The sequence below is a fragment of the Branchiostoma belcheri genome, unplaced genomic scaffold (genome assembly GCF_001625305.1).
Source record: "Branchiostoma belcheri isolate BF01 breed outbred unplaced genomic scaffold, Haploidv18h27 scaffold65, whole genome shotgun sequence".
Taxonomy (NCBI): Eukaryota; Metazoa; Chordata; class Leptocardii; order Amphioxiformes; family Branchiostomatidae; genus Branchiostoma; species Branchiostoma belcheri.
This window is the reverse complement of record NW_017804298.1, coordinates 415,428-438,479: the sequence shown is the minus strand read 5'-3', so window position 1 is coordinate 438,479 and position 23,052 is coordinate 415,428. Positions and strand designations below refer to the sequence as shown.

At 43.8% G+C, this 23,052-nt stretch overlaps 6 protein-coding genes across 6 annotated transcripts; 5 read left to right on the top strand and 1 right to left on the bottom strand.

Annotated features, from left to right (window-relative positions):
- Positions 1-3,140, top strand: LOC109483565 (HRAS-like suppressor 2). The gene is made up of 4 exons (XM_019786604.1): positions 1-173; positions 601-745; positions 1,463-1,669; positions 2,147-3,140. Exons 1-4 carry the CDS (start codon positions 61-63, stop codon positions 2,279-2,281), a joined length of 600 nt encoding a protein of 199 aa, XP_019642163.1. The 5' UTR covers positions 1-60; the 3' UTR covers positions 2,282-3,140.
- A 412-nt stretch (positions 3,141-3,552) lies between these two features.
- On the top strand, positions 3,553-5,315 carry LOC109483564 (phospholipid-metabolizing enzyme A-C1-like). The gene is made up of 3 exons (XM_019786603.1): positions 3,553-3,799; positions 4,736-4,942; positions 5,182-5,315. Exons 1-3 carry the CDS (start codon positions 3,578-3,580, stop codon positions 5,236-5,238), a joined length of 486 nt encoding a protein of 161 aa, XP_019642162.1. The 5' UTR covers positions 3,553-3,577; the 3' UTR covers positions 5,239-5,315.
- Positions 5,316-6,775: 1,460 nt separating this feature from the next.
- On the top strand, positions 6,776-8,542 carry LOC109483502 (retinoic acid receptor responder protein 3-like). The gene is made up of 3 exons (XM_019786530.1): positions 6,776-7,031; positions 7,800-8,006; positions 8,408-8,542. The coding sequence occupies exons 1-3, from the start codon at positions 6,789-6,791 to the stop codon at positions 8,540-8,542; spliced, it is 585 nt and encodes a 194-aa protein (XP_019642089.1). The 5' UTR covers positions 6,776-6,788.
- Positions 8,543-9,742: 1,200 nt separating this feature from the next.
- Positions 9,743-11,060, top strand: LOC109483562 (phospholipid-metabolizing enzyme A-C1-like). Its single transcript, XM_019786601.1, has 3 exons — positions 9,743-10,060; positions 10,350-10,556; positions 10,816-11,060. Exons 1-3 carry the CDS (start codon positions 9,824-9,826, stop codon positions 10,975-10,977), a joined length of 606 nt encoding a protein of 201 aa, XP_019642160.1. The 5' UTR covers positions 9,743-9,823; the 3' UTR covers positions 10,978-11,060.
- A 6,221-nt stretch (positions 11,061-17,281) lies between these two features.
- On the top strand, positions 17,282-18,529 carry LOC109483501 (retinoic acid receptor responder protein 3-like). The gene is made up of 3 exons (XM_019786529.1): positions 17,282-17,559; positions 17,949-18,149; positions 18,428-18,529. The coding sequence occupies exons 1-3, from the start codon at positions 17,326-17,328 to the stop codon at positions 18,527-18,529; spliced, it is 537 nt and encodes a 178-aa protein (XP_019642088.1). The 5' UTR covers positions 17,282-17,325.
- Positions 18,530-18,950: 421 nt separating this feature from the next.
- Positions 18,951-22,569, bottom strand: LOC109483566. The gene is made up of 5 exons (XM_019786605.1): positions 22,390-22,569; positions 21,577-21,717; positions 20,818-20,916; positions 20,436-20,547; positions 18,951-19,244 (listed from the first exon to the last, which is right to left on the bottom strand). The coding sequence occupies exons 1-5, from the start codon at positions 22,418-22,420 to the stop codon at positions 19,100-19,102; spliced, it is 528 nt and encodes a 175-aa protein (XP_019642164.1). The 5' UTR covers positions 22,421-22,569; the 3' UTR covers positions 18,951-19,099.
- Positions 22,570-23,052: the final 483 nt, after the last annotated feature.

Sequence of the window (23,052 nt, the reverse complement as noted above, 5' to 3'; positions counted from 1 at the left end):
CCGTTCTATCCAGAACTAACTTCTGATTTTCCTGAATTTGAAGCCGCGTGAACAACGAAAATGTCCGCATCGGTGTCTCAGTTCCGTTACGGCGTGAGTTCTGAGGAAGTACGCCGGCACAACGAAACCGTCCTAGCGGATTGCGAGGCGGGAGACCTGTTAGAGTTCCCCAGGTCTGTATCTGTATCTGTAGAGCCGGTATAACCGCCTTTCGGCGTAACACCAGCTTCGCAGGCACGCGGCGCGGCGGCAGCTTTCTACAATGTTACACCTAGTCCTTGAACATCTAACTCTAGACATTGTTGAAAACTATCTAATGACAATGTCCCTACTGCACTTGGTGACAGTGAGTTCCACTCTGCGATAGTTCTGAAAGAATGAATTCTTGAACGCCTCAATCCTGATAACTCTGGTACATTAAAGGCATGGCTATTTCTTGTTCTCTTCTGGGCTGGTATTAGGTACTTAGTGATTGGTACGTCCACCAGTTTATTAGTCATTTTGTACATAATGCATAGTCTGGACATTTTTCTTCCGTCTTCCGGTGACACCCACTGTAGGTTACCTTTCATTTCCGTGACACTAGCACTTTTTTCATAGGTCGCAGGCCTACTCTCACTGGGCCGTGTATATAGGGGACATGAGGGTTATACATCTGTCTGGAGAAAATGACGGCATCAGTGACGGACTCGGCAACCCGGCCAAGGGGGCTTCTATCTCAGGGAAGATGTTCGAAAAGGCTCAGGTGAGAAGATGTCACCTGTACTACTACCTGTACCGAGAACTCTCAAACTTTCAAAATCAATATGGCATGATGTAACCTATGATACGGTAAGTCAACAACTCTTAACTTCTCGTATTTTCGTGTTATATGTACGTTTCTATGTCTTTTTTTTTCTTTTCTCGTTTGAGGGTGAGTTGTCAGTACAGTGAGATGTTTTGCCACATAAGCTTTTTTTCAGTTACTAAGGCCCCCCACCCCCATATGCCAAAATTAGAAATGACGTCACTCGGGTTTGCCCGGCTTGTTTACTCATCGGCCGCAATGTTGTTTTGCTGTCACTGGGTTGAAAGAATGCTACGAGTAGCAACCTGTAAAATCATCAATTCTTCCATTTTTCTTCTGTTTGCCTGTTCGTTAATCTATTTAGAGGATATCAGTAGTCATGGTAGTCTGGAGGCCAGACCCATAGCGCGCTATGCTTAGAGTTACCCAACGTGCCGGTCTAACTTAAGGGGTGGGGGGTGGTGTTGGGGGCTTTGGTAAAGTTTTCTTCCTGGCATGTTGGGCCTGGGACCGATAAACTGGTCTGTGTAGACCTTGGAAACAGTCTGGCACCCTGGCTAGGCTACAGTTTAATGAGGCCCCCATTTCCACAGCTTCCCCTTTAGCAAAATACACAATTTATAAAGTCACTTTGAGTGCTATAAAAAACTTGAAATGTACTCCTTGCCCTTTTAGATCATGGAAGACCTGTTCTGGGACGTTGTTGGCGACAGCATGGTGAAGAAGAACAACTACCAGGACGGGGACAGGGCGGTGCCTTCGGGACGGGAGATCGTGGCGAGGGCTCGGTCCCGGCTGGGAGAGGAGGGTTATAACGTGCTGTTTAAAAACTGCGAGCACTTCGCCACCTGGTGTCGCTACGGGACGGAACAGAGCCAACAGGTTTGTTTGTTTGTTTGTTTGTTTGTTTATTTGTTTGTTTGTTTTGTACATGAATAACGGGTAAACAGCATGTAGACGTTTGTATATGTAAGTACAAGCTGCGTGTAAGACCAGACTGTAAGGTTTGAGCCACTCACACCAGGAAGGTCCCCTGCTCTTGTCGATAACTGTGGTAGGTTCTTTAACGTGCGTAGGGTGTGGCTCTCCCCAAACACGAGACCTCCATTTAACGTCCTATCCGAGTGACGTCCCTAACCGAAACTACGTACTCATTTTCACCTGAGTCAATTGAGATCATAGGTTTAAAATGCATTTCCCAAGGACACAACAGTGCAGCCTTCCAGTAATTCAGACCCCAAGTCTTAGACCCTTCAGATTCTGAGTCAACAACCCTCCCTAACCACAAGACCACCTTGCCACCACAAAGTTTGTTTCTTTGTTTGTTTGTTGACTCTATGTCCTATGTATTCTCCGCAGGTGAATGACGCCCTGTGGTACGTGGGTGTCGGCACGGCCTTTGCGGCGGGAACAGCCCTACTGGCAGGCTGGATGCTCGGCGACACCCAGAAGGAACCCAGAAGAACCCAGAAGAAACAAACTTCACGGCGATAAAGAAAAGGATGGCAACTCCTAATCACCAAGCAAATTCTGTGGTGTTAGGTGACTCTTGTATCCATTGACCTCCTGTATCTAGTCTCCACCAGACTCCTTTTGCAGGCTGATAAATAGTAGAAGTTGACCTAAAAAGACAAGCTGGAGATTGTATGGCGGCCATCTCCTCTGCCCATGATATTCCCTTTTAGGCCAATTTCTACTTATTTATCAGCCTGCAAAAGGAGTCTGGTGGAAACTACCCTGTATCCATTGCAATTGGCTGCCCCTTGCCACACAGAATCTGCTTGGAGGTTAATGAAACAATAACTCTAGATCTTAGGGACATTCCATAACTTTCCACTTCTCATGAGACACGCCTATGAGTCACCCCATGGTGACAACACATGTGGAAACCGGCCCAACTACATAACATAATCTATAACATTCCATTTCAATTGTGCCTGTACTGTATACACAAAGAGCTGTGCTCTAGAGGTCTGTTTGCAATCACATACAGCTTCTGACTTTCTACAATTCAGCGTCTGACATGTTGGTATGTTAAAAGCAAGTGCAAACTCATTATGTGATTCATTATAGACATTATACATTTATGAAGTTATGTTAATAATAATAATACCTTCTTATAACATATTTTATAGGGAGATGAATAATTCCAAACAATTTGGCCAGTATCTTCACTTATATGTTGTATCTTCATGCATACGTATGTTACATGTAACATTATCTGTTATATATGTCTTGCATATTATAATTGGACCACTTATATCTAAAAGTATTTTATTGTTCTGGTTTTGAGCGACAACTTTGTGGGTCATCTGTATATAGAAATATTTGGGAAATAGAATAAACACCTAATTACCACAGACAGTTGACTTTTTGTTTTGTACCGTTTACATTTTGTTTACAATTGGTGTGTTGTGGTCTAGATGAAAAAAAATGATGCTATTTAAGTGAGTGGTCAAATTTTAGGGGCACAGCGTGGAATTTCCTCCTAAGAGGTCGTGTATGGAGGAAGAAAGGGTGATTTGCTTCAGTGGAAGTGGCAAAACGTAATCAATGATCACTCAAACAGGAGGCCTGTCGAATATACTGACCTTTGTTCAAAGATGGCGGTACCTAAAAGCAATGGTAGCAAAGGGCAACGTTCTACAGGTAGACATTTTTTTAAGTTGCGTAATCCCTGAAAATAGCGATGACGTAACCACATAGATGATAGACCGACCAATCAGAGCACAGAGGCGGGGCTAAGCTTCGGTGGGGTATAAAACGCGTTCGCGACCTTTTTCAGTGTGCATGGTGCAGCACTCAAGAAAGCAAACAGAGAACAATTTAAAAGACTACAGCGCCGCTGAGGCGGGGTATAAATACAACAAAAACGTATTATCCAGATGCAAACCAGGGGACCTGTTAAGATTTCCCAGGAAATGCTACTTTCATTTCGTTGTGTACGCGGGAGATGGAAACGTCATTCACGTCACAGTGGAGCGGCGCGGCTGCGTCCCTATCAACGTACAGGTGAGAAGTTATGGCCTACGGTGCTTAGAGTACCGCCGCCCGCCCAGGCCCAGTACCGCACGATGGGAGAATCTTTACGGTGTTGCTTTCATAGACCGGCTGGAAAGACAGGTTGTGAGCCGTAGTAAAGTAAGAAGCAATATGGCGCCCAACATGGCGGCGTTGGCCTAAAGCAGCTCCTCAACATAGGGCTGTTTTCAGAGTCTCTCTCTGCCTGGAACTTAATCCCAGCGTGAGAGGAAGATCTTTGGATTGTGAACCGTCACTTCTTTGTCTGTTCTTGGGTGAATACTGGAGTCTGTTCGGCGGGAGTGTGCCCACTTGGCGAGTTTTCTCCCTGACCCGGCTGCCCCCCTCTTCCCTCTCCTCCATGCCTACCTGTGAAGATTGCCGCGCCCCAGAAGTGACCTAGCCCCGGCGAAACTCAAGTAAACAAGCTGTCTCACAACTTTAGAAGGCGATATCTCAGCGATCCTTTCACCAATATTAACAAAGTACACGTCAAAATAAAGGGAATTTTGTTGTTAAATGTTGACAGAAATGACATAGGAATCCGTTGAACCGATCTTGAGATATTTTACTCGACGCCCGAGAAAGTACCGCGGCACCGCTACAGACGCCGGCGGACCCGGAAGTCGGGCCGGGCCCGAAATGACATCGGCTCACATTCCGCCTAACAAGAACAGGTAAAGGACTTAGTAATACAGTCAGCAAGCAACGTGCAACAGCCACAGGAGACGCTACACCTACAGGACTTTGCCCGGGCGAAGCTGCCACTGACCCCGAGGTTATAGCTCCTCTTACGCGGTGGCGTTTGGGCCGTTTACTAATCCTAGATCATAGATTACGGACCGTGGCTTGCACAGAATAATTCTGTTGTATTTCTATCACTAATTTAGCGTGTTTTCAACATCTCTGTTGCTCCTGTGTACCCAGGTCAAAGAAGAATCATTCTGGAAAGTTGTCGGAAACAGGAAAGCCGATATCTGCAACTACAAGGACGACACCCACACCGCGTTCTCAGGCCCAGAGATAGTGGAGAGGGCGCGGTCTCGGCTGGGGAATTTCGAATACAAACTGCTGAAGAACAACTGCGAGCACTTCGCCACCTGGTGCCGCTACGGGGAGGGAACCAGCAAGCAGGTACGCTGCCATGTATTGCAGTTAAGTGACCGTGACTTAGAGACACGAGTATTTCCTTCACCTTCTAGTCTAAAGTGGGCCTGGGTCGGCTTGTCGCCTCTGGCTCTGGCACCAGGCTGGAAAAAAATCGTATACTTCATGTCATGAACTTTTGTCTTCAGTGCCGTGTTGTGCTGTCGCTTATGCTTAGCCGTTTGTTTTTTGTTTGTTTGTTTACCCTCCCCTGTTTTTCCATTTAGGTAGATGGCTTCATGTTAGGACGGCGCGCTGCTAGACGACTGCGAAGACGTTCGTAAGGAGACTCCACTGATGCCTGTGTTACGACAAAGATTGATATGAAAGATTAAAATCTAGCTACATGTATCTGGCCAAATTTAACTGTCTCTCTCTTTTTTTTTTGTATTTCTTCTTATTGTAGCGTAACACTGCTAGTACTATGTTGCCTTCTATAGCATAGCTGCCTTTAGTCACACTAGAGGCAATCATTAGAAAATCATTAGATGTTACTAGGGTTGTTTTTAAAGATATGACAATGTTTGCTACAGCTCCTAACATCCTGGCACCAAGTTCTGTTCCGGGAAGATTCTTAAAAAAAAGACGGTCTATGATTTTTTATGATGATATAGGCATATCGGAAGGTTTAAGTTGACGAATTTGAATGAACGGGCTCAGGTGACATGAGTGACGAAGGGGCTGACCAATGTCCAACCATGGTATGATCATAAGAGTCCAACTTTGTTAATAAGCTACTTATTACCATTGTCCAAAAGATCACGTCAATTTTAGACTGAACCAGTCAGATAGTTGGAGGTGGCAACAGCTTAAGCTTGTGCTAAAGATAAACATTAAATTACATTATCTACTGCATATAAATCGCTTTGATGAAACCACCTTGTCATAAAGAACGTCGTGGGGTCGCGTGTGGCGTAGCGGCAGCGTGCTCGACTCGGAATCAAGAGGAAGTGTGCTGTCACCATGTCTAGTCATGAAATGTTGGAATATAAAAAAAAGAACAGATAGACACAAAACGGACAATTCTGTTGGAGCGAAACTGTGCCTAGATTCTCTAGCAGTTTGTTATATTGTTCAAAAGGACGTTCAACGCTTTCAAGTAGCCTGATTAAATCACTTTACGGTTGCCCAGCCGTCTCCCTCTACGGGGAGGGGCCACTAAAGCCGCGGACGGCAGAGTTTGCGTTACACTGACTAGATTTTAAGGTGAAGAAAAGGTTCGGTCGGCCAAAAGTGAAAGGTAAATGTTGGACTGAAAGCTCATGTTACACGCGTGGCGTAAGAGCTGGCCCGTGTCCAACAGGTGCCGCGGGACGAATCACAAAGGTGGCGGGGGTCAGTGATAACGGGTAACAAGTTAGGATAGATAAAGTAAAGATAACTTAAATGACGTATGACTGGAGTTGCATTCTGTATGACACAGTGGTGATGAAAAACTTCGTTAATGGACGGAAACCCTGAGAGACACAAAACTGAAGTGTTCACCTTCTGAGTAAAAGTGGTACCGTCTGGAAAGTACCGCTATGTCTCACACAAAATCACTAGGGAGGGGGGAAAATAACACTGACATTTGGGTCAAAGACAGTTGGGACATTCGGGCTTTTTCTTTTGTACTTGTATCTTTCTTTCGCCAGCGAAATTTCAAGTAGATACTGCCGTGCCTATTTGACACTGTCTTGCCAAAGTATACAGTCTTGCAGCCACCATAAGATCTGCTTGGAGGTTAGTTTCGTCTAAAAAATCCCCTCGACGACTCGAAACTGGAAATCCCCTTCAGCGGAAGTGAAAAACAAGTAAAAAGGGGAAGCGAAACTTAGAGCGACAGAAAGACAAAATGTCGTTCTCGAAGGGGATGAGTGCTGAAGACACCCGCCGAAACAACGAAGGCGTCTTGTCCCGTTGCGAGGAGGGAGACATGCTACAGTTTTTCAGGGGCACGTTCTCTCACTGGGGCGTGTATGATGGACATGGGAAAGTCATCCACCGAGCAGGGGACGCGGACGACGGCCGCAGCGGCTTCTTGAGCTATCCTCTGAGCCTCCTGTCTTTCTCCGGTGTGCGGACTGGCAAGGCACAGGTAAGACGACGTGCGCTTCAGGGCCTGGTCATATCGTCTTGAAAACTGGTTTGCAAACCAACTATTCTATAATTACAAACCTAAGTCATTCTTGATATAGTTCTGCGGCCCGACAAAGCTCCTGATACCGAAAAGGCCTTCGACCTTTGTAACCATACCATTAGTCCATTAGTCGTATCATGCAGGTACATGCCACCCCCACGCACGCACACACACACAGACATACATATTGTACACACACACACACATACACACACACACAGACATACATGTACACACACACACACACAGACATACATGTACACACACACACACACACACACACAGACATACATGTACACACACACACACACACACACACACACACACATACTACACACACACACACACACACACACACACACACACACACACACACACACACACACACACACACACACATACATGTACACACACACACACACAGACATACATGTACACACACACACACACACACAGACATACATGTACACACACACACACACACACACACACACACACACACACACACACACACACACACACACACACACACACACACACACACACACACACACACACACACACACACACACACACACACACACACACACACACACATAGTTTCGACGTTTGATGTGTTGCCGGTATAACCGCCCTTCGGCGTAACACACCAGCTTGTCACTGGGAATGTGTGAATTTTCTATAGCCCGCGTGTGTCATGGGCATAAAGATATTCACATTTCTTAGGTGAGGGAAGACAGCTTCTGGGACGTCGCTAAAGACAGCCTGGTCAGGATCAACAACTACAAAGACCAGAACGGCCCCGTCCCGCCTGGGTCTGAGATCGTGGAGAGGGCGCGGTCAAAACTGGGGGAGGAGGGCTACAACGTCCTGTGGAAAAACTGCGAGCACTTCGCCACCTGGTGCCGCTACGGCAAGGAACAGAGCCAACAGGTAAGGTACATGACGTTACAGTGGCGTAAGGTATGTATAAATGCTGGGGGACGAAAGTACATGTACCTCTTCGAGTTGCACACAAGATGAACACCCGCTGGTTTCTAATATTCTGGCCTAAGTTCTTTTAACAATTACATGTGGTTGAGTATAGCACAATACTGAACTTAACTTCAACTTAAGGGAACGACCACTGTTGTGATGTGGCCGCTGAAATTTGATCCCTGTGTACTCTTTGTGTTGGAATGATGTTCAACATTGTATTTTGCTTAGTATCAACACAGATGAACTTCCATCGGATAAATGTGTTTAGTGTTAGTTTCGTATCGTTAATGCATCGCTTGACCATGCAGAACTATTTCCATGGATCTAAAGACGCTTTTTTTACTGTTACTCTACAGGCAGTCGTGGCCGGGTCGGTGGGCACTGGTCTGACCGTCGCCGGCTGGGCACCCGGCTCAGTAAAACTACTCGTCCTCAGTCTCAGCGCGCTGTTCGCCCTGCCGATGTTCCAGAGCAGCAAGTCCTCCAAATAAGCTGGTTCATTCCTGCTGAGAAAGTGAGAAACACGGTGGTCCTCTATGCCTCATCCTGACTGTTTGAAAAGCTGGATGAACCGTTTGGTATGAGTGGTATGAGTAAAATAATTGGATAGATTTCTCTAGGTTGAACAAGATTGTGGTGGCGGACTTATGTATAAATTAAGCTATGGCTTTCACTACGCTACCGTACTGCATTAGTTAATCAGTAGAGAAGGATGTGTTATACTGAGAGTACGGAAGATGACCCCTATGTCTTGTGGACTATCTTCTCTTGTCTATGCTATAAAGTTTGCTTGTTTGTAGGTGTTTCTAAACCTAAAACACTACATGTATACGGCTTATGGAAAAGAGATGCTAATTACTTTTCACTTGCACTTTCATGAACATCGATACACCAAACAGGTTGCGACTTGTGTACTGATAGTCCTCCAAGTAGACTTGTTGCATCATCTGTGCTTCATTCCTGTTTTCCTGAATGTCTGTAGTGTCATAAAGGACAGGAGGGCAATAAACGAAGGAAACAAAAGAAGCATTGCCTTTTATGCCTCATTCTTCCCTTGGTAAAAAAAACTGTGTGTACAGACTGACGACGAGGTCACATTCATCGTAGGTCGTAGATTTTTATGTCATGGAATTTTTAAGCAGGCTATGACAAAAAAAAACAATGAAACTTTGAGGATCAAAGACATTTGAATTGCAGGACTATCTTACAACCGCTACTTTGTGACCATACGTATACTACAATCGTAGGATATATCATATATCAAACCGGGCCGTACCTACAATCTGTATTATTTTCTACCATGCTTGTTTGGTTAATCCTAAAATCAGGGGTGCCAGAGTATACAGTGCAATTTTATGGAATACAGTACAATCGTATTAGTATACAGTGCAATTTTACTAGTATACAGTGTAATTTTAAAAATTTACTAGTAAAATTGCTCTGTATACTAATACCATTGCACTGTATTCCGTAAAATTGCACTGTATACTCTGGCACCCCTGACAATCGCTGTCACCTGTTTGAACCTGGTCAACTCTTGCGTCAGCATGTCACGTGAGTCCATTAGCCCTTCCCCGTAACCCCACCTTTTAAATGAAAGGGACGTGTCGAAGGTGAAAGGTAACATTGACTGGGGGGAAATTCAAAAGAACGGGCTCATGTTACATGCTGACGCATTCTGCCATGGCTGCAACAAAACAGAAGTCAAACTTTCAGCAACAGAAGGAAAAACAGGTTTGTCATAAACGTACGTTTGAAGCAATCGAAGAGAAATGTCGTCAAATGACAAGATGAGTCTTGAAGCCATCTACCGTCACAATGAAGGTGTCTTGTCAAGGTGTAATAATGGGGACCTGCTACAGTTTCCCAGGGGTCGATTCGCCCACTGGGCCGTGTATGTGGGCGGTGGCCACGTCGTACACCGAACGGGGAACAACAACGACAGAGGTGGCATTCTGAGCTCGCTCAGCTCAAAGTCTCCGTCAGGAGTTATACTGGACAAAGCAGAGGTAACACCTTGAACGTTGTAGCGAATCTACATGTACCTTAAAAGTAGCGTTGTTCGGTCAATCAGATCGTGGGCTACATGGGATTTTATTTCCGACAGAACGATATGCAAAATAATATCCACAATATATTACGCAAACATGACCATTTGTGCGTACTGTCGCATACTTTCCGGTACCAAAATTATTGTCAAGGTTAATGTGATAAAAAAAAAACATCATCGCCCGAATGATTATTTCCCTGTTTGTTGAGGAATAAGTGCATCACCAACAAAAATGCCTTGGTTTCCAGATAAGGGAAGATTCGTTCTGGGATGTTGTCGGGGACACCCCCGCAAAAATCAACAACTACCGGGACAAGACGAGAGTCGCACTTTCAGGCCCTGAGATCGTGGAGAGAGCACGCAAGAACGTTGGGGAGGTTGGCTACAACGTGCTGTGGAAAAACTGCGAGCACTTCGCCACCTGGTGCCGCTACGGGGAAGAATACAGCAAGCAGGTACAGAAAAACATCATGACTCCCGTAAGATTGTTCTAAAAAGTGTTTTGCCATTTCATTTTGTAACTTTGTAATGTTTTAGAAACTGTCTATCCAAGATGGGTATAGGCCGATGATGATGTAGCATTACTATGTTAACGTTGTGTAGCGTATACTAGTGACGTTACTTGTTTAGCTTAACTTCTGTCACTGATATATCCCAAGTCTAGAGATTTTCCATGATCGACGTTCCAGTTATTATTGTTGTTTACCTTTACAGGCAAATACAGCTGCTGCTGCGTCCGTCGGCGTTTTTTTCCCTCTCATTATACCATTTGGCATTGGTTGGATAGTAAAAAGGATCACTGACAAAAACAATTACCAAAGGAGGCCGTCCTGGCAAGAAAGGTCCGAGGTTTACGAATTAACCACCATGGCGTAGAACATCACCTCTTGCACCCGGTTAAGACCAGACTTATATTTAGCGGTTTCAACCGGTTTTAAAAAAAATGAGCCCCTTCTTTACACTGGAAATTTATTGTTCCTTTTGTTGGCTGGATGTTGGGCGGGCCGCACGCGTAAAGTGATTTAATCAGACTAGGCTTTGTATAAATGCTCCTTTTATTTATATGTGCTGTATCTATCATTTATTTATCATGGTTACACAAGTGCTGTGAATTGAATTTTGCATATATGATCGACATCTGTTATATAGCTTATGCACCAATTTCTCCTATGGTTTATGTTTATTGCAGCAATTGTCTCCTTTAATTGGAAATGACCAAACTGTTGTATCGGCTACAGAGATGTCTTAAAGATGGTCGCATTGAATTTACCCGGTTCATATCTTGATAGTGGTTGTACATGTACTCTTGGCAGTTCAATAAAAAAAGTTTAAGAATTGTTTTCACCCACTATTTGTTGTCTGAAATTTAATTCTTTATGATACAGTGTTGACGAAAACGTGGTTAACTAAAGGACGGACACAGACACCAAACTAAAGTGTCACCTGAGTAAAAGTGACATCGTCTGGAAAGTACCGCTATGACCAACATGCTATGACTCGGTCACCATATCCATAGTTCTAAGTGCCATTTGTAGGTTACGGTGTTAAATTCAGGGTGAAAGGCAGATGTTGACCTGAGAACAAAGAGGACCAGGCTCATGTTACGTGCTGACAGAGCTGACAGGTAACGTTACCTGCCGGATGAATCATAGAGTGGAGGGGGCAGTTATAACGGGTAACAAGTTAGGATAAGGAATAATAAATAATAAAGATACTTAGGATAAGTAATAATAAAGATAACATATATTGTATTTGGCTGGAATTGTATTCTGTATGATATAGGGAATTCGTTAAATAAAGGAAGGAAACCGTGAAAATCAAATGTTACCGTTCTTAGTAAAAGTGGTATTGTCTGGAAAGCACCGCTATGACGCACACACAAACATGGGGTAGGGGAAATCAGTTACAACGGCAACATTTGATACTTCAGAGTGAATATTAACTTTAAAAGCTAGCGTTTGGCTGAAACTACATTATGCATTATACAGCAGCCATAAGGCGTCACTAACTGAAAAGACAGACACATAAGTCTCGGCAGAATTGACGTGAATCAAATGAAGTTGAATCAAGTTGAAAATCCCAGCGATGACTCAGCCATAGAAACTGGGAAGCCCCTTCTACAAAAAAGAGGAACTAAAACTTGAACAACAGAAAGGGGGAACGTTGGCGGTAGGGTAACATGGAAATGGAAGACGAAGTGTCCTCCTCAAGGACCCAGATGAGTGATTACGTCAATCGTCACAATACAGGCGTCTTGTTACTTTGTGAGGAGGGAGATCTGCTACAGTTTCGCAGGGCTTGCGGCTACGCTCACTGGGCCGTTTTTGTGGGCAATGGAAGAGTCATCCACCGAACCGGAGACAACAACGGCAGCAGTGCCATTCTGAGACCGTCGAGCTCGAAGTCCCCTTCGGGACTTACGTTGGACAAAGCAGACGTAAGTCCTTCTAGGCTGCTAGGACAAACCTATCTTAGCATAAGAGTTATTTCGCCAACTCTGTATCAAAACCACGGGCGTTACATGGGATTTCTTTCCCCGCAAGGCTATAGGGAAACGTTACCACCTGTGTACACACCAACACGGACATCATAGTTATGTTTACTGCCGTTTACAGTGACATACATGTATTTACACTACTTACTTTGTATTATCAATTGGTATCGTATATGTGGGCGCATGAAGCGCACGACACTGAAATAAAGCAGTCCTTCCTTCCTTCCTTCCTTCCGTCATTACCTTCGCCAAGAAGGTTATGTTTTCAGTAGCGTTTGTCTGTGGGTATGTATGTATGTGGGTATGTATGTGTGTGTGTGGTTTAGCAAGATAACTCGAGAAGCAGTTGATGGATTGGAATGAAACTTGGTAGGTAGGTAGGTCTTAATGAGACCTAGAAATGATTAGATTTTGGGCCCCCTGGTGGCTTTCCTAGGTACTGCAGCTGAACTTCCGGTTTTGATATCTCGTGTTCTGGACATGCTAGGGTCACGAATTTTGGTTGGTAGATAGCTCTTGGGGTAGGGAAGAAGTGACATGAGTTTGGGTCCCCTAGCGCCTTGTTCTGGAACTGCAGGAGCATTTGTTGAAAAATATTTGAAGGACGATAACTCAAGAACCGGTTGACGTATTGTCGTGATTTTTGGTATGTAGGTATTTGAAGTGATGCTTGACATAATCAGATGGGAATTATGCAAATCAGGAGCTAACTGGAATAATTAATGAGGAAATTCTATAAATCTGCTTTGTTCGATAATAGAACTATGAAACACTTGTGACATCTACTTGAGAACGAGAAAAACATCTGAGGATATAGATTATGTAAATGAGGACCTATAAGCGTCGTGGCTCTACAAGGACATCAAGCAATGCGTAGACCACAAACAGTTCGGCTGTCTCCCGGGTCGCTCTACGACGCACTGTTTAGTCGACATTGTAAATCAACTAGCGAGGACGGCTGATCGGAGAGGCACGATCACAAGCCTTGTGACAACGGATTTCTCCAAGGCATTTGACCGCGTGGACCATCATCTCGCGGTAACAAGCCTACTGGACATGGGGTTACGGCCGTCACTTGCAAACTGGCTCTGCGGTTTCCTCACCCAAAGAGCACAAAGAGTTGGATACAATGGGACCTACTCGGACTGGACGGTGACCACTTGTGGACTTCCCCAGGGAACGGTGCTCGGTCCTCTCATATTCCTCGCCATTATCAACAGTGCGTGCCAAGATGCCATCGCGTCGCGGTGGAAGTTTGTTGATGACATGAACTTGGCGGAGAGCCGAATGATAGGCGCGGCCTCTACCTTACAAACCGACCTAGACCAACTGACTGGATGGACAAACAACCGACAAATGAAACTACATCCTAAGAAGTGTAAAGTTATGCATGTGTCTTTCTCCAAAGTCCATGTCCCACGTCCCCAGTTCTCAATAGCCGGCGAACCACTGGAGGAGGTAAAAGCAGTAAAACTACTCGGTGTGCACTTCCAGGAGGACCTAGGGTGGGAACTACATGTCAACCATGTGGTAAAGCAGGGCAACCAGAAACTGTACTTACTCAAACGATTACGGTGTTTCGACCTCTCCCGAGAAGACTTACTTTTGTGCTACAAGACCCTTGTACGCCCAACATGTGAGTACGCCGCCCCCGCGTGGCATGCCGGACTAACTACAGCACAACGTGCCAGGATCGAAACCCTCCAGAGAAGAGCCTGTCGCATAATTCTTGGACCGGCCTACACATCCTACAAGGAGGCGTGCAGCATCTTAGACCTGCCTACCCTAGACGACCGGCGACGTGACTTGTGCCGTAACTTTGCAAAGAGACTGGTGGAGTCGGAGTCATTCAGAAACTGGCTCCCTCCTACGCGAGGAGACATCAGCTCAAGAGACACTAGAAACAAGCACCGCCTGACTGGGATAAGAACTAAGACAAAAAGATACCAGAACAGTCCAATTCCTTTCATGACTCGCCTCCTGAATGAAACAGATCTGTGATCGAATATTGTTCTAATTGCCCGACGTAAATGACATTTACCTATACCCATTGTTATCTGTAGAACGTTATATTTACCTTGTGTACCTTTACATATATGTGTGTGTCGTTAAGTACTCCGACGTATCCGTCATACAACCTACCTGTTTTAAGGTAGTGTTTCTTATGTTTTAGAATTGTTAATTGAGAAAGATGAGTTTTTGCCAGTATTTAGAGTCTACTTTTAACTGTTTTTAAATGTAAAAAGTACGCAATTCAGCCCATGGCTGCGATGTACTTTATCTGATCAAAATGATCGAATAAACCATTCATTCATTCATTCATTCATTCATTCATTTGCATAATTAATGGAAAATTCTTATAATTCCATAGTTGTAACTGCTGCACCCCGAATTTCATACTTGCCACATTTGGAAGTTAAGTGAAGGTGAACATCAATAAACATAATTTATTCAAATCATGACCTCATTTGCATAATTTATGTGGTAGTGCTATAATGGCCTTTTTGTTATGATAAGGCTGTCATTGGGTGGAGAATATGATCAACTGATATAATCCATGCAAATGAGGCTCTTATTTACAAAATCAATGATTAAAATTGTATAATTCGTCACCCGCAAGGGTTAACATCATTTGGCGAAGGTATGAGATCGTGGAACTCCTGTTCATTCATTCATTTATATTTATTGCCAAGGTAAGGATCAGTAGCAAAAAGACATTGTGGCCAAAATGCAAAATGATTATCATCCTGTTCTGAGGAATAGGCGCATCACCTAAGGTAAACATGAAATTCACTTTGGCTTCCAGATAAGGGAAGATTCCTTCTGGGATATTGTTGGGGACAGCCTCGCAAACATCAACAACTACTTGGACAAGAAGAAAGCCGCACTGCCAGGCCCAGAGATCGTGAGGAGGGCACGTGGGAAAATTGGGGAGACAGGCTTCAACCTGCTGTGGAAAAACTGCGAGCACTTCGTCAACTGGTGCCGCTACGGGGAAGAATACAGCAAGCAGGTATAGAAAAACATACCAATGAATAGTGAAATATCGGTATAAAAAGTGTTGCACCATTGCACTTTGTACCTTGTAATGTCATTCAAGAATGGCTTGTTCAGTCTATCCAAGATGAGATTAGGTCGACGATGATGTACCATTACATTTATTTACCATGTTGTGTAGGGTATACTAGTACTTCTGTCAATGATATATCGCAAGCCTAGGGATTTCCATGACATTCCAGTTATTTTTTTTTTACCTTTACAGGCAAAAACAGCTCTTCAGGTGTTGATCGGCATTTGTCCTCCTCTCATTATACCCATTGGCATTAGCTGGATAGTTATGACAATAAAAAGGAGGTCTGAAGAAAACAATTCGCAAAGGACTGCGTTGTATCAGGAAAGGTCAGAAGATGAAAATGTTAGCGAATCAAGTCTATCCGAAACTGACGTCGATTGTGACCATCCAGAAGATTAACCGGCATAGTGTGGAACCTCGTCTCTAAGAAAATAGAAATTAGAGTATCCTGCCCTACACTGAAGAGTTATTGTTCCCTTTTACTAGTTCAAAATAGTGTTGACAAACAGACGCTCGAAGAACGTTCGATTTCACGGGAGACTGATCAACAAAGTGTTCAGGAGACAAGTATGTAATATGTATTCATATATCAGTGTTCAATGAAACACGGTAGCACTGTTGTAGCTTATTTATAAGAGGCAGTCGTTGTATGGTTTAAGTAAAGATAACAAAATAACGTTTGATTGAAATAGATAACTAGAAAACACAGCAGTACGAAACTTTCTCGCAAGGTATACAAAAAAGCAACGCTACTTTTATTGAGCATTTCCGAGCTAAAGTGGTATCGTCTAGGAATTGGTATCGTCGGGGAATCCCCGCGATGACTAAAAGGTGGAAAGCCCCTAGACCTGCAGCCGGGCTAAAAATCAACAAAGAAAAGAAAAACATTTGCCTATTTACGTATCATTTCCATTTTGCATGTACTTAACTGGTAAGTAGACAATGTACTAATGTAATAGGTTTGTCACCTATTGGCACCTGGCCAAGTCTTGCTTCAGCCGTCAAGAGAGCCTGTGAACCTTCTGACCTTTTCATGCATCAACTACATCAAAGACTTTTGTTTTCCCACATTTGAACATGATAGAACAGGAGTTATCATTCCTGAAACAGCCTAAAATATCAAGTTCTGTTGGGGGGAAACTGTGCCTAGACTCTCTAGCAGTTTGTTATATTGTTCAAAAGGACCGAGAACAATTTTGAGGTGAAGAAAGGACTCGGTCGACCAAGGGTGAAAGGTAAATGTTGTACTGAAAGGAACAGGCTCATGTTACGCGCTTGACGTAAGAGCCGTGTCCAACAGGTAACAACAGCGTCTGCAGGATGAACCATAAAGCCGTGGGGGGGGGGGGCTGGTTAGCATATCGGCTAATTACAGCACTTCAAAGTTAAGATAAGTAAAGATAAGTTAAGTACAGTTTCGCTGGAATCGGATTACATTCTGTTTTCATGCAGCGTTTATGAAAACTTTGTCAACTAAAGGACGGGCACGGCTACAAAACTCAAGTGTCACCTGCATGAGTAAAAGTGGTACCGACGCTTGGAAACATAATCGCGTCTGACCTCTGCTCCTGACATTAAACGACAGGGGTGAAAGTACAGTTGTGTGTAACGGTTTTGCACTCGCAGGCGAATGTAACTCGGGCGCAATCGAAGAGCTATGTCTCTCTCGAAGACCAAGGCTGGAAGTGGAATACCGTCTGAAGAGGTCCGTTGTTATAACGAATGCCTCTTGAACAGATGTCTTCAAGTGGGCGACCTGATAGAGTTTCCAAGGATAGGCTACTCCCATTGGGGTGTGTACGTGGGTGGGGGACAGGTTATCCACCTCATCTGCCTGGAGGGGAATATTGTGAAGTGTTGTAATCCAGTCACTGGCGCCAAGAGAGGAGAGGTAAGAATGGGTTATATGTCGCCTTGTGTTTATGAATTTCAGGTGTAACACCGGTCTGGATAAACAACATTCTCGCATATTAGGTCACTGTATTAGTCCCACTGTTTGGTCCATCATCGCTGCTACGTAATGCAACCAGACTGTCTGTTCTGGTCGAGGAAGTGAGATAATATGATATAACATGATTTCTTTTAAGTAATGCCTTATTACTTAAGTAATTATTAGTATTAGACGACAATTATTTATAGCATTACATTAGCAGGATACCTGCTTAAGCATTAGATAGATATTTAAAAAAAACTTGCCATACATTGTACCTGTGACAACTGTTGTGCAATAAAGTTTCATTTCAATATTTCAAAACAGCTCTGTCACCCTTATGTTCCTAGATCAAGGAAGAACCATTTATGAAAGTTGCAGGAACCAGCAAGGCCAAGATAAACAACTACAAGGACAATGAGATGTCGCGGCATTCGCCGGTGGAGATCGTGAAGAGGGCCAAGCGTTACAAGGGGCTGGTCGAGTACAAGTGTGGGGGGTGCGAGATGTTCGTCACCTGGTGTCGCTACGGGGAGGGAACCTGCGAGCAGGTAAGTACCGCCCTTACAAGTGATTAGACCTCGTTATGATAACAAGGCAATGGAGATTGCCACAACCGGTGGCACTCCTACAATAAAAAATATACAGACAACTTAGAACGCGAACCCCGCTTGTTCGAACGGGGAGTTAGGCAATATATTAGCGAATGTGCATCCCACCCTAAATCTATCTATCTATCATAGAACCATAGAAATATTCATTTATAGCTCAATATATGTTGTATATATCATCACGAAAGTAAAAAAAATGTGTTACTTTTGCTTTTTAGATCCAGAAGGTTAAAACTGCGGTAGATTATCTCCGGACCGCCGGCTTGGTGACGACCGTGGCGGCGGTGGCCAGTTTTATAGTCTATAGGGTGACACGATAACAAAGTTAAGAGATGATCTCTTTAAACGCATAGCATTATGTAACATCCAATCCTTTTTCATTATTAACAACAGTATTTAGATATGGGCTTGATGCACCATTTGGTCATTCTAGTATGTAGGGCAAAGTAACCAGTGCTTTATGCCAGGTTCCTAAATCGCAATGCCGTTAATGCTACTGCCTGTATCAGTAACTTCAGTATTTGTTTTGCAACCAAAATACCGCCATGTAGCAGTTAAGCACGCGTGATGTTTTAATGTTTTGGTTTTCCACCTGCACATGTGATCTTGGTGTTGTCTTGATTGAATAAGAATAAACGCATGACAATTGCACAATGTGTAATTTTCGTTATTCTTTTAATTCTAATTCTAATTCTAATAAAAAGAGGAATATCATGAAGACTGTATATAGCATCTATGGCTCGCTCTGGGACATTTGTTCACTGAGTAAGACAACAGCTCCGAACATCCTGACAATGAATTAATTACGGCTCTTAATGATACGACAGAGGACAACATGCCCTGAAACACATATTAGGCATTCCTTAAGACATTAGAAGGATCCTTAAGCCTTAAGGATTCTCGGTTGTTGCCAGCCCCTGTCCCTCCCCGTCAGGGAAGGTAACGCGCACGAAGGCGCCGAAGATGATGTTACAGGACAGTTCCACTATAGACGCCGCCACGATCAGCACAACCAGCGAGCCGGTCCACCACAGACTCCGCCTGGGGGGAGGAAATGTAAGCGTCATGGCTGGTAATAGGCGTCCTTCCATCTCGAAAGATGATGGTAGCATTCTAGGTCCGTGGCTGTGTGCAGCGTCTAGTGTGGCTAGTCAGCCCTAACTAGCGTGGCAGTCCCGACCACAGTTGGGACACATGGAACTGAAAGATAAGCTATTTTGTGCTTGTGGTTTCTCTTCTCGCTTTTAGTACTTTGTCATGATGGGTACAATCTTACTTAAAGGTAACGTCTTCGTACATGTCTTCGTTTCCCTTTAAAATTGGTATCGATCAAGGCAATGGTTGCTTGGTTATTATCAAATGGATGGTGGGTTAAAGATGCCTGACAAGTCATTGAAAGTAAGAAACGTTCTTTCTACAGAATTTTCCTCTACCTCGACATGCCTGTCTGAAATATTGAGACAACTGTAATACGCCATTACATGCCATGTCTACTAGTACGTGTACACCCTCTAATTATTATATAACAGACCTGTATGATAACGGCCTATCCGAGCCTTTACGCAGCTTGTGAAGACGGAGATAGAACTCGTACCTGCATCAGATACAGACAAAATCCCGTTCAAACATCGGTAATGTGTTATACGTATTATCTAGAAAACTGAACAAGAACAGACGTTGACAAGTAGCCCATTTTTGAAAGATTATTAAATATTGAAGAGGTGTGTGTGTGTGTGTGTGTGTGTGTGTGTGTGTGTGTGTGTGTGTGTGTGTGTGTGTGTGTGTGTGTGTGTGTGTGTGTGTGTGTGTGTGTGTGTGTGTGTGTGTGTGTGTGTGTGTGTGTGTGTGTGTTGGCATTATCGTGAACTTGCAGCTGTGGAGAGGACCCCCAGACCATTCAGCACCTGATACACGGTTGCAGGCTTGGTCCTACCTGCACAGACATAGATCTCCAGGAGGCCAATGAAGCAGCGCGGAACTGGCTGGAGTGGATTGGCGACAAGCTATGATGATGATCGTGAATTCTTACGTCTTTCCAAGCTCTATGCATTTTCCAACTGCCACCCAGCCAATAAACTTCTGGTCAACTTTCTACTGGCCAGATAGCTTCCTGTTTCTGACCTTTTGTGCGTTGTAGATTGGTAGTTATTATTGCTGTTGCCCACATGCACACAGACAGGCACACCCAAAACAATACTTCTATTTTCGCGGAGGTTAAAGCCTTACCAAGACCAGATGATGTGAAGCACCCCGGCCGGCACCAGCACCCAACCCACGATGTTCGGACCGTTTTGGTTATACGTCATCAACGCCGTGCCGATCCCCACCAATAGCAGCCCTGGAAGTCACGTGAGTATGATGTAAATCAGTGCCCGCCATATTGGTTGGTCAAACCAGTATAGGCGAGAAATCATTTATGATAAATGTAAAAAAAGTCATTCTAGCACGCAGTTGATTCATGTAAGCCACAGGTATCACTCGATCATCAACTTCTTTTGTACGTCATCAAGATCTATGCTGACCCTACAGTTTGATATATTACTTGTGATTCCTAAAAGATCCGAGTTCCAACAGCTTAGGCCGTACGTTAAAGAATGAAGTAGAGTACCTTGGTTCATGAAGGCGGCCAGTGTTCTCTCCATGGCGGACAAAATGGAGGGATCTGCAGGATAGTCTTCGGTGAAAGACTCAAACACCGGCTGATGACCTGTGACGCATTATAGAAGGCATTTACTTTCAAGTATAAGTGCACATCCTGTGTTTTACATTGGGTCTTAGTCTCAAGTTAAACTTTTCTGTCCGATCTGTGTAATATACAGGGTACAATGTTTGTAACTATGTTAGATACTAATAGTGTGTTTGCGTGACATTCGGCATTTTAGGGTAATCTGAGGGAGACAATGTTGACCATTGATAGTTTTCTCTCAATCTCAATGTATAGGATACCGATACTGTTGTATCCAGGATGTTTGTTAGCCCCAATCTTTTGTAATCAAAATCTTCCTTTTAATCACAGTAAACCCTTTCTCACGAACTTACCTTACTTAAAATAGTTTGCAGGTTCAGTTATAGTTCTCTTGGCAAAAACGCTTTTAATGACTCATTCTATAGCAACGGATCGTTTACTTAGTGGGTAAACTTGAACTTTGGTTTACGTTTTACCAGTTATGCAACTTTATAAGAAACTGGGTGGGAGGAAAAGGTAAACAAAGGTCAACTCAGTTCACCTTATGACATACAAATTGTCACGTTTTCCATTTCCCCCACATTTTACTTCCTTTAGATCATAGTTACATGCTTATTAAGTATGAATATATCATTTCCTCGCAAATACAACTAAAATACTGTTTTCATATGGAATTCTGACCTTTTTCAATCCTTTCGGGATCTCCAAACGCCTGGGCTCTGTTCTTAGTGGCTGTCCCGTTCCCAGACAGGCTAGTCACTGGCATTTCATTCTCTTCTGTTATGGTGAACCCACCATTCACCTGGCCCGGCAAGTGAGAACCTAGAGGCGAAACGACGTGGATCGTAAATAATTTAAAATTGCCCTCTTGTCTAGATTGGTAATAAATCTACAAGCATATCATTCCTTCATCAGAACGCACTATCCAAATAAAATACCCACGTGTTGACCAATGTTAACCACCCCAATCGTGTATAAATTTATGGCCATTCGACGCCCTATAGGGTACTTCAGCGATCACACCCCACTTAAAAAAGGTTAACAAAAAGTTCCTTCCTGGTGATGGCAACAGACCAGGACAGTGGAATTTGGCAAAATAGAGTCAACAATTGGCCAAGAGAATGAACTCTATGGTGGTGAAACTCCCCTGGCAAATTATTCTCACTATTTGCCTGATTTTACTGTTTTTCAGACCGCGTTTTTAGTCTGGTGGAGTTTCCGGGTAAGACCGACCAACTATTTGAACCAAGAAGTCCCGGGTTCGAGTCCTGACATACTACCGATCTTGTGCCCTTGAGAAAGGCACTTTACACGACTTTCCTCACTTCGCTCAGATGAAAATGAGTATTGCATTGCCCCGTGTTGGTGGCGACATTAATATAAGTTTAAAAAACTTAAGTGTGCCGTCACCACGTCTTGTGATTACATGTTGGAATAAAAAAAAAAAACTATTTGAACTAGCTGATAGCTGTTAACTACGGCCCGGTAACTTACCCATGTTGAATGAAGGTCCTGGTCTGTTCATAGTCGGTCACTTTTTTTTACCCCCACGAAGAAAGTACAGCACTGGCATGAGGAGAAAAGACCAACACGTTTGTTAGTATATGAAGCATAAAGTCTGTTTGAAAAGTCTGAAATAAATTGAGGAAATGTCGACCGTATATCTTCAGAACCTTTCTACTATACAATATGTTGTACCAAAATATCTGAATTGCGACTGTCCTGGCAGTTTCCCATATTTTACATGGAAAGGCTTTAAATTAGAGGCTGAAAGGCTAATTCATATGAGCACGCACATACATGCACGGCATTTCACAAAAGATTTTTTAACTCCTTTTTGATCTTACCTGTTGCAGAATTTTCAGCAAGGCTATGAAAGCATTCACGGACAACAATCTTCGGCAGCCTTTTCCACAACTAAACTTGGCACGACTTCACCCACTTCCGCGTGCGCAGAGGGACGACTTAAAACCACGACTGTCCCTCCTCCAAAAAGCCTCTGATTTACTGACTTAAGTCTGCGCGTACAGCGAACGTTATGAGACCCTTACAAGTTGCAATTGTTCTGAAACGTCAGTCAAAAACGACGTAGCTAAACTTACCGTAACTCTCCGATCGCCGCAGTGAAATCCCACCCGCACAGATCTGTTCCAAAAA